The sequence below is a fragment of the Daucus carota genome, chromosome 9 (assembly GCF_001625215.2).
Source record: "Daucus carota subsp. sativus chromosome 9, DH1 v3.0, whole genome shotgun sequence".
NCBI lineage: Eukaryota > Viridiplantae > Streptophyta > Magnoliopsida > Apiales > Apiaceae > Daucus > Daucus carota.
Window position 1 is genome coordinate 32,340,762 of NC_030389.2, and position 11,359 is coordinate 32,352,120.

General features: G+C 32.8%; 1 protein-coding gene across 2 annotated transcripts; it reads left to right on the forward strand.

Annotated features, from left to right (window-relative positions):
* The first annotated feature begins 8,427 nt into the window (after window positions 1-8,427).
* LOC108200696 (transcription factor bHLH30) lies at window positions 8,428-11,122 on the forward strand. Of its 2 annotated transcripts, none has more exons than XM_017368936.2 (3): window positions 8,428-8,813; window positions 9,196-9,652; window positions 10,482-11,122. In XM_017368936.2, the coding sequence occupies exons 2-3, from the start codon at window positions 9,206-9,208 to the stop codon at window positions 10,938-10,940; spliced, it is 906 nt and encodes a 301-aa protein (XP_017224425.1). In that variant the 5' UTR covers window positions 8,428-8,813; window positions 9,196-9,205; the 3' UTR covers window positions 10,941-11,122. The 2 variants fall into 2 exon arrangements, with proteins under 2 accessions (XP_017224425.1, XP_017224427.1); XM_017368938.2 differs by having other exon boundaries at window positions 9,212-9,652.
* The last annotated feature ends 237 nt before the right edge of the window (window positions 11,123-11,359 follow it).

Here is an 11,359-nt window from a genome sequence, read left to right on the forward strand (position 1 = left end):
CCTATGTACACTGAATCAACATACGCAGTATGTCGTATTCTTTATATTCAGCAATAGCATGGTCCCGAATGTTCCAATTCTGAGATTCTATGAATCGAGAGAAGCTGACTTTTGCGTATGGACAGTTTTAGACCCTAGCTGTATCCATCAGTTAGATTATTTGAAGCTGTGATTGATGTATTAAGGATCTTTCACTTCGAAAGATCTATTCATTTCGATCCGCTACAGGATCAAGTAATTCCTCAAGAATTTTATGAGAGTGACTTTTCTACCCAGATTTCATCACCAATTATTACAGGGAGTTAAAAATAAGAAATTTTAAGATTCATTAGAAAAGCTGATACTGTTCCGGTTCGATTCTCCCTCTTCTATGTTCCCACCCAGTTGTTCATTATATATTAATCATTTTCATTAATAATAATAATGTATATACCCATCGGGGTTTTATCGCTCAATTAGTCCGATTTACCTACATGTGTTGGCTATAAAGCTAGTCGGGAGATTCCTATTGAAAAATCCTCTTTTTTGAAGAAATAATGCATACATGTATAAAAATCTTCACCAATTAATATTTTCCATCTAACTTAAAAGTTATTATTAGGGTGTGTACGAGAATATGATACATGTTAGAAAAATGATTAAAAAGAATTGGCATCTCCATTCTGTTGTGCAAGTCCAAAAAACTATAGCAAAAACTAGAAATCGATAAAAATTTAAATATTCAACCAAATTATTAAGTGTTTACTTGGATGAAATGAAGTGAGAGAAGAATAAAATGAAATTTGTGCTACAAATTTGGGGTGATTAGCTAAAATATTAAAAATAAATTCATTACTTCAATCATTTCATTCTATATTATTTGAACTAAAATCTAACCACGTGTTTCGGAAAAAATGCTTATTCCAAATTTCATCATTTTTCTTGTAATCTTCTCGTGAAATATTTAGACTTACTCATATTAAATATTATTGTTTCATAATTTCTTATTTCTTCATATAACTTCTATACAATTTTTTGTTTTATTCTTCTCCATTCCATTAACATCCGATACTCGGCTAAAATGACTTACAGATCCGGACGAGTATTGGTCCGGTTCGAGCATGAACCGATTTGTAAAAGATTATACGTACACACATGATGAATAGAGAAATAAAGCAAACGTCATGAGAGCGTGGGACTGAGATCATGATAATCCCCACCCCACCTCCACGAACAAGGCCTTGTTTTATTCTCGTGATTTAGCTAGTGGAGATGCAGACAGTAATCATCACATCTTTGAATATCGAAACGGAATTATAAAAATCTACACTTTTTGGATAAAAACTAATTAACATATTTATATGAAAAAGGTCATATAAAAGTTTAAAGAGAACATGGGGACCAATTTGTTTACATGCGTGTGCCCACTCAAGTGCCCCATGTAATCGTCTTCTCAAACTTTCATTCCAATATTCCATGCTCTGCCATCTATGTTATCATCCGACAAATCATATAAAACCAAATTATATTGCAGAAAATTATAGGTCTTGGTCTAGTGAAAATTAACCGAACTGGGATCTTGTCACATTGAATGATTTGGATGCGGATTGTTAGTGATACCATCAGCAGCAAGTTTTTTTTTTTTGGACAAATATGACTTATACAAACTAGCCTTTAACCCGTGCACGGGCGGGTATATAGTTCGTAATTTATTATTTATAATTTAAATTTTAACATCATTTTATTATTTATAATTTTTTTAATGAAATATTATATGATAATGGATTGTTAGGAGTGTTTTTAGTATTTGAAACTGTTTAACAATATAATAATACTAATAGACTCCACATTTGTAGAGTTGTAGTACCAAAAGGAGAGTATCAAACCAAAAAATATAACTAAAACCTTGGACTACAAATTATACTCATCTTGGCTTATTATAGTATAGTATAGATGAGTATCTGTTCTGATAAACTTTCGGGGTGAGCCAAGATCGAACGCACGACCTGAGACGACTGAATATAAAAAGTACCGGGTATTTAAATTATCGATTTCGCTATTTTTAGATTATACATGACTTACAAGTTATTAAATTTATAACAATAAATAAATTGATAAAAAAAATTACATCATACTAATATCTGACTTTAAATCAATTTCCGACTTATTTCTAATTTTTAACCGACTTCTGATTTAATAAATTATTTATTCTTGTTAGCCACGTGACTAAATCAGTTAGAGAGAAGTGCCCTAGAGGAGACAATATTTCAAATTGTTATGAAATTTAAGCATATTCATAAGTTGAGCACCCCTATAACTCTCTTTATGCTGCTAAAAAGTGAGAGATGGAAAGGTGATAAGTGTAGGGGGATGGTAGTTTATTTCTGTTTTTACTTTTGTCAGTGTCTACAATTTTCTTATTAATTTCACAGTTAAGGAGTGAGTAATTAATTACCCAGACCATGCATGCTGGTGAAATAGTTTAAATCTTCACAAAAGCACTTGTCTTTTTTACTACTAGCTTTGCTTTCTGTTTCTTCATTTTTTGTGTTGATGGTTTTCAACTTTTTAGGGCTTTGTTTACCCTAAACACAACATGGGTGCCTTCTAGAGGAAGTTGCAGGCCTATTTAACCCAACCATTCAACAAGATTGCAGAAACAACTGGACAAAATGTATGTCAGAAGTATTTATAAAAGTGGTTTATCTAAAGCTAGCTCCTCTCATGTCCTGGAGATCTTTCCAAACTCTATTCTGTAAGGACAAGGTTACAAAATGGCCAACCAGGTTCTAACCAGATACTAGCCGACCTGCTCTTGAGAGGACTCCAGCTAGTTAGGGATGGACATCACCTGATCGACCTGTCCGGCTCCAATCCGATCCTGATCCAGAAATTAGGTCACAAGTAATGAGTAGTCATTTAGGAAACCAGTATGTAATATAATACGATCCTGATAAGTCATTCTCCTAATACTTTGAGGTTTCGAGAGAATTATATGATATCAGAGTTCAGTCTTGTGAGAGAGTCGGATCAAAAATGGCCTCTCAGGTGAGGACCCTCCTCCTAACACGTTGAGGTTTTATCAACTAATTAATTAACAGATTCTCCGTGTGCTGTAATTACTATGTTAACTGTCTGCAGGCTAGTTTTATGATAAAGAAATGAATGAAATAGTACCTACTATAATTTAGCTTAAAGTCTTGGATAGTGGTTCTTGTTATCATGTATTAAACATGCGTCGGCTTCTAAAACTAAACATATTAGAACCATGTTAATTTACCACTGGTATATACTTCTGTGAAAGACACATGCATGCATAGATCAGTAGATATAAATTTAAACTAGGTCATCAGACTTTCGAGATAATAATGTTGAATGGAGGGAGTAACATTAATTTGTCATGAACACTGAATTTACTATCAATTTTTCTATGATGTGTCAATGGGCACATGAAAAATTTCATATATTTAACACAATTTGATTCACTACTACTTTTTAATAATGGTGAACCACCTATAAATATAAAAACTCCGCCAATCAAAACAAGTTAAATACATTAATTTAGTGCTTAGCAGTGTCATGGGCACGTACCACACCATATGCATAAATAAAGTGTACATTTGAGAAGGATTCAACTTATATGATGGGACTCTTGAATCTGTTATAAGTTATGATTTCGGATACTACTGGGTCTCTGCATAGGACTCGTTAACTGTTATGTGTCTCTGTCATGTTCGTTGTCACAGTTTTTATTGCCTCGTATGTTTTACTTGACCAAAACACACCCCAACATAGAAAACTCCATAATCACATGAATATACATATATCCGCGGCATATAGCTAGCGATTTGGATCATGAAATTTCAACCCAATAATAAGACCGAAAATGTATTTACATATACATGTGATTACAATTCTCCCAAAGGAGTATAATTTATACAGGGTGGGAGAGTACATATAATGATGATGAAAATAAAGTTGTAGACTTGTAGCAACTCATAATTTATTCTTTGGTAAAAATGCAGATGCGCTATGTTTAAATTTGAAAAGAACCAGTAATTGCCACAGAAATAAGCAACTGAAACCGAGGAAGGTGTAATTAAACTCTCTCTCTCCCTCTCTCGATCTCTCTCTCCGTCTCTCTCTCGATCTCTCCCTCTCTCTCTCCCTATCTCTCTGGGGTCCAGGGCCATGGGGGGAAGTGGAGTGTATTCCAAGACACAATGATTACCCGGGTCATGAAAAAAACAGAAAGGGTCGGCGTGGAAATAGCGAGAGCTGGGAGAGCAAGCATGGACAAGCGTGAAGGCTGAGAGCCTAGCAGCTTGACTAGAAAAAAAAAGCCAATGGAATGTAAAGCTACATGATTATAAACGTACATGGGCCTCTATCTCTTTTTTGTAAGCTAGTCGCTCGCTCCTAGTAGAAAAGCTTTAATAATGGGAAAGAATACACTTACACACATGTATGTATGTATATGAGTCGTAGTTGTTAAGATGTGTTTTTGGTCGGCAGACAATGTGTGCGGAGTGTGTGTTTGTGTTTCCCCCCACTCATGTATCTCTGCCGCACCAACACCTTGCACACCTCTAATTATGTTTTGCCTCTTTCAACCAATCACTATTCACACTCACTTTATTACTCGATGCCTAGCCTCTCTTTTTTACATTTATTGACTCTTCATGTCAAGTCGGTAATTTAAAAACTAGGATATACTCGGAGCATCGGATTTTATATACTAACAACAATTTTTTTTATAATTCTTTTAAAAGTTGATAGATTTTTATTAGTTTCAGTTTCATTAATAATGATAACCACTGTAAGCATAAAAAATCTGTTTTTGGACTCATTTTTGAACTATTGTGTTTTACATTTATTGGTTCTTATATCATGTCGGTAATTTAAAAACTAGGTACATTTTATTAGAGTATCGGATTTTCTTAAATGTAAGCGTATATTAACAACCATTTTTTTATTAATCAGCAAATTTTTATTAATTCTAATTTCATTAATTATAATAACTATGTGTGTTGTGTACAAACATTGGGGCCGTTGGGCTAAACTTAAAAGAAGTGACTTCTTACTTAAAATAAAAAAGTGGAGTAGAAGTGAGAAGCAGAAGTAAAACTTTTAAGTTGTTAAGTGTTTGGTTACTCGAACTTGTAAATTTTTTTTAGTGTTTGGATGATTTGACTTATAAGTTCATATGGAGTTTTTGGTACATTATAATATTATTTCTAAAAGTGTTTAAATTGATAATAGATAAACTTGCTAAAAAAATTTAATACAAAATACTAAACATGGATAATCAATAAATCGGTGAAATAGTTTCTAAGAATTAATTAGAAATTTGTAAATCAATCAGAGTTAACAATTGTTATTATATATTGAAAAAATAAATTACGAATTTTAAATTTATAATAGAAAAGCAAATATAATAATTCTTCATAAAATGTACTAAGAGGTTGTTTGATAAAACTGAATAAAAAATGCTGAGTCATTAAATTTACTGAATACACTGAATGAAGAATTCACATGAATGAAAAATTTACTAAAAAAAATTTATTGTTTGATAACAATCATATTAAAATATCTGAATGCCAATATATTATAATTTTACCCTTATAATTCCAACATACATCATAAATCATCCAAAATTATAACAAATATAATTTTATTCAAAATTATAAAAAAGTATAATCTTATCCAAAATTATAAAAATTACAAAATTGTAAATCATCCGAAATTATTAAAAAATTATAATTTTGGATAAATTTTTATAATTTTGGATGATTTATGATGTTAAATTTTTTATAATTTTTATAATTTGGAATTTTATCCATAACTATAATTTCAAAATTATATTTTTAAATTTTTATCTAAAACACATCATAAATCATCCAAAATTTTTATCCAAAATCATAAAAAAATTAATCCAAAATTATAAAAATCATCCAAAATTTCTATAATTTTATATATTTATAGCCCATATCAAGATTAATCAATTCTTTTTTTTTTTTAAAGAGAAGTGACGGGCACCTGATAACACACTGTTAAAGCAGGTAGCATAAACGCAGAAAGAGTGAAAATAAAGGGTTGAGTTTGAGGGTATATATTGGAAAACCCTATTCAGAGGCTCTCTTACCCACTAAGCGAGAGTCCGCACTCTTATCCAATAAGTGTGTTTTGGTTTCATTAAGCACGTTTGATAATCTGTTAAAAAAATTAAATCTCTGACCGAATAAGTAAAATGGCCATTAAGAGGCTATTAAGAGTTATCAAACACCCCCTAAGATTTATTATATTGGTTAGTATGCATGAAATATACTCTTAATCTAATTTTTTTCAGCAAGTGTGTAATACAATCATATGCTTACAGCTGGAAAGAGAATGAGAAGCAAAGAAAAGAAGCTTGGATTTCTGGCTTCTAATTTTCCACTTCTAAAGCTCAGAAGAAGCGTTTGGCTTCTTTTCCCAAACGGTGATTAAACTTCTGGTTTGGGCTTTTACTTAAAAGAAGCTCATGCTTCTCTGTCCCAAACACCCCCATTCTTTGTCTAGCCTCACTTTTTTAACTTGTGTTTTACATTTTGGTTGTTCGCTTGGTTATAAAAATCGTGAATTGGAATTAATCGGTTTATCTATCAGTTCATGATTTATAGGGGATTCATAGAAGATTTTTTATATAAATAAAAAAGAATTAGTTAAGAGGAGTGTAATCAATCAATTTATAATAAATTTATAAAAATTATTCAGAGGTTAATCGAGAATTTTTAACATACCTACTCGTCAGCACTTTAAAAACTAGTCCATATTTGGAGTATAATCTTGAATCGTTCCGGATTGAAGTAGGTCAAGCATGTATGCTCTGGGATGCAGGTAGTGTAGTAGCTAGTTTCAAGTGTTGAAAATTTAATGGATTCCATTTCTACTGGTAGGGTGTAATCAAGTTGTTCGAGTTCGGCTCGAACTTTTTCAATTTTGTAAATTAGTAGTTAGCTTCGTGCACATAATTTTATTTTATAAAACTTTGAATATGCCAAAGTCAATATTATGCCTGGCTGCAAGATGTGTTAGACAGCGAACTTTCTCCACTAATAATAAGCTCTTAGATTAAATTTTAACATTCATTATTTTGTAGTATTAAATTCTACCAACTTGGAATAAGAGATTTGGATTTGAATTTAAATTTAGACCGGAAGATTGAGAACTTAACTATTGCTTCAGATCGAATTACATCTTTATTTTTAATTGATCTCGGGCTGGTATATAACCGGTTGAAGTTTTGTTTTTATACGTTAATCATTTGCACTTATATTTTCCATTTTAGAAGTGATACGTAACCGAGATCATAGACGTGTCAGTGACATATCTACAACATTACAGTAAAGTGGGGTCAAGATTGTCATCATCATATGACATACCGGTATGAAATTTTCTTTCGTTATTCGGTGACAATATTTACGATCAGTATATATGCAACAAGATAATACCGAAATTGATTAACATCTTAAAAAATAAATATATATGGATATCGATCATGAATTGATCCTTTATGACCCTATTTATTGTAGTGTTACCGGTTTCTAAAAACTATAACGAGACTTAAAACAAAATTAAAAAAACACTTGAACATTATAAGCATCAGTACTTTATCAAAGCAACTTTCCTTTATATTGTAAATAAATATACAAGTATAATATTTTTTTTGCTTAACCAAGAAACTGTAATGTAATTCCAGCATGCTAATATAGGAAAACACAAAAATGCACGATCTCATACGCATATTCAGGTATATTCGAGGTTTCGACTAGCTAGATAAGACAAATAAAATGTGCTGCTAGTTTCGCATACCGCAAGTATGATGGAAGGTGTTAACATGAACCTTTTTATGTGGAACTTAATTATGTTTAATGTCAATGACTACACATAATTAAAACTCATTATTGAAGAGATAAGTTCTTAAATAGAAAGATTATGCATTAAAGTAATTAGTTTAATGAAGATCATGCATGAGGATCAGCTGGTGTAAAAAACTTGAAGCAACCCATTCAATTCTATACACTTTTTTAACTGTTCGACACGCTTCAATACTTTTATGTATAAATTTTCTTTTTTATTACACAAAATAAATTATAAAATTATATTTTATAGAAGTATTAAAGTATCATGTCCTCCAACACATATAACCCAGGAGATGAAGGAAGTAATCTTGATCAAGTGATTCATCTCCGCTAATTTTACAAAAAAAATCCAGAGAGGTCTTAATTATATTAAAAATTAAAAATAAATCATTATAAAGCTACCGACTTACAATTAAATCGATCTGAATCAAAATTAGTGATTCTATCGACTAAAACAACTAATTCAAACGGATCGGGAAGAGAAAAAAAATTAGGAATGATGATAGCTAGACTAATGGCTATATATACCGGTCAAGAGCGAGGAGTGAGGAGGATGCCGTAAGAAGAAAGTAAAGGATAGTCATACTAAAGCAATACATATACAGCCCTATCTCTCTACAAATTGTGTGTGTGTCAGTGTGTGTTTGGAGTGGAAGGTGGGGGAAAGAAAGCTCAGACTGAGCAAGGGCCCAGCTATAAAACTAAGAAAAACAAAACACAAGAGCACACACAAAAAGATCCCAAAGAAAAAGCCCTTCCTTGAAGCTAAGATAAAAAGAGCTTCCCCTCTAATCCTCTTCACATCCACAAGCCCAATTTGCAGTACCAAATTCAGAGAAAAAAGAAAGATAAAGAGAAGCTGAACAAGCCAACAAGGGATTCTCTATAACTCTCCATCATCACATCATCCATTTCACCATTTTCTCATAGGTCTGTATTGTCTCTCTTTACTTTCTCTTTTGTTTCTGTATACATCTTTCTTAATTCTTTCTCCCTTTTGTTCCCTTTTGTTCATCACCAACTATAATCCAAATCGAACCTCCTTTATTCTCCCTTTCCATAATCTTTTCATCAAAACATAATTATACGAACATCGAATAACCCTAAAGTAAAATCTTTACATGTTTTATTTCGCATGATCTAAACCTAAACACTTATTCAGTCTGTGAGCGGAATATACTGAGTATGTTTTGATTTTTGATTCTAGATATCCGCTATTGCTAGGAAGGTTTTGACAAAGTGATCATATGTATATAACATTATTTTTCTAAAATTTCGAGGTGTTTATAAATATTTATTTTATGATCAACAGATAATTAATCATGCAGCAGCAAAACATGAGCGATGCATATTTCCAAGCAGGAGGTGTTGGTGGGAGCAGCATGATGTATCCAGAAGTCATGCCATGGACCCTCCCTCACGGATTCAATCCGGTCCACTTCAACCCGAACCCGATCCGAGACCCCGACACGTTCCTCCCTCCCCAGCCACCATCACAGTACGGGGCCATGTTCAACAGAAGATCATTTGCTAGCTACGATACCTCCTCCACCGATCATCTCAGGTTCATATCCGACACGGTCCTCGGACAAATGGGTTCGGGGCCGTTCGGGCTCCAAGCCGAGCTGAGCAAGCTCACAGCTCAGGAGATAATGGATGCAAAGGCTCTTGCAGCTTCCAAGAGCCACAGTGAAGCTGAAAGGAGACGTAGAGAAAGAATTAATAACCACCTTGCTAAGTTGCGCAGCTTGCTACCAAGCACTACCAAAGTAAGTTGTCCACCTATTTTCAATATTTTACGTGCGCTTTCCCACTCCAATCATCACCGTTTTTGTCTCGTTACACATAATTATGCCATTGCCATGCGTGTAACATGTCATAATTCAAAAATACGGTCAAAGTTGCATATCAAGTTGCAACGCCTAGCTTTAGCTTAACGTAGCTGATTTTGAGGTTAGAACATTTACAATTGACATTGCATATAAAAATTTCACCTTATTTTTGAATTCTTTTCTGCAACTTAGTTATTTACGAAAAAAGCCCAAATTTAAATTACACTGCAAATAAATTCGAACAACATATTCTGTGGAACCCGATAAGCGCCTAATGCATGTGTATTCCTGGAGAGGAAGAATATTATTCATGTCTATTAATTCTTGTGTGTTCCAAGTATAAGTCATGTTTGATAGTTCCGAGGAAAGGGAAACTGAAAAAGAAGAGTACTAGAATCGTTTGTGTCGCCGATTGCTATAATAAAGAGAAACAGAGATCAGTTAAAAAGCTTCCATGGAAAAATCCTTGCCGGATTTACAGACAATACTACTATTAAGTAGAAAAAATGAAAAGAAAATAGAGACAAAGAAAGCATTCTTGTCAGTCCCCTATATATAACTTACATAAAAGTACCCAAAAAACTTGCTAGCTTTATCATTGCAAATTATTTTAAAATGTTTTCTACAATGCCACTTCACTTCTTTTCACACATCACACATGATTAAGTTATGTGGAACATCTTTGTAATATATTTCGGTTTTCTGTCAAACGTATGTTGCAGTATACATGTCGATTTTGTTTTTATATGTTAAATGTTGTTTGTAGACGGACAAGGCTTCGTTGCTCGCTGAAGTGATCCAACATTTGAAGGAGTTAAAGAGACAAACATCGATAATAGCTGAATCGAGCGCAATCCCAACTGAGAGTGATGAATTAACAGTGGACAATGAGGAGGATGAGGATGGCAGATTTGTAATTAAAGCTTCTTTATGCTGCGAAGATAGAACTGATCTTTTGCCTGATCTTATAAAGACTCTAAAAGCCATGAGATTAAAAACACTCAAAGCTGAAATAACAACATTGGGAGGGAGGGTGAAGAATGTTCTTTTCATCACAGGAGATGATCAAGAATTGAACCGAGACGACGATGAGCAGCAGCAGCCACATGAGTACTTCGTAAGCTCTATACAAGAAGCTTTCAGAGCTGTGATGGAGAAATCAAATGGTGATGAGTCTTCACCTGGGAGTGTGAAGAGACAAAGAACCAATATTAACATAATATAATTAATTACTATAATTCCATAGTTTATGTTTAGTTTTTTTGGGGGATTTTTTTTTTTTTTAACATAATTGTTGTTACAAATATTACTAGTAGCAGCAAATGGGGTGTTGGTATTTTATGTAGTTTTCATAAGTGGATTTTGGTTGGTAAGCTGAAGTGATTAAGTGGCATTAAAATGTGGCTATATGTGAGTTGTTGTGGGTTAGTTTGTTAAAATGGTGTGGCATGATATGTGATGAAAGTGTCTTATATATAAGAAAAGAACCTAACAAAGAAAGTTTAAGTGTGTCACTTTGCTTTGTTGAAGTGAACGCCGAGTTCAAGTTGTGTTTTCAGTACTGGTGTTTTATATATCTCAACCTCTCGCTACTAATGTAAGAACTTTTATGTATCTATAATTTAAGAGTTAATTACAGTTTGT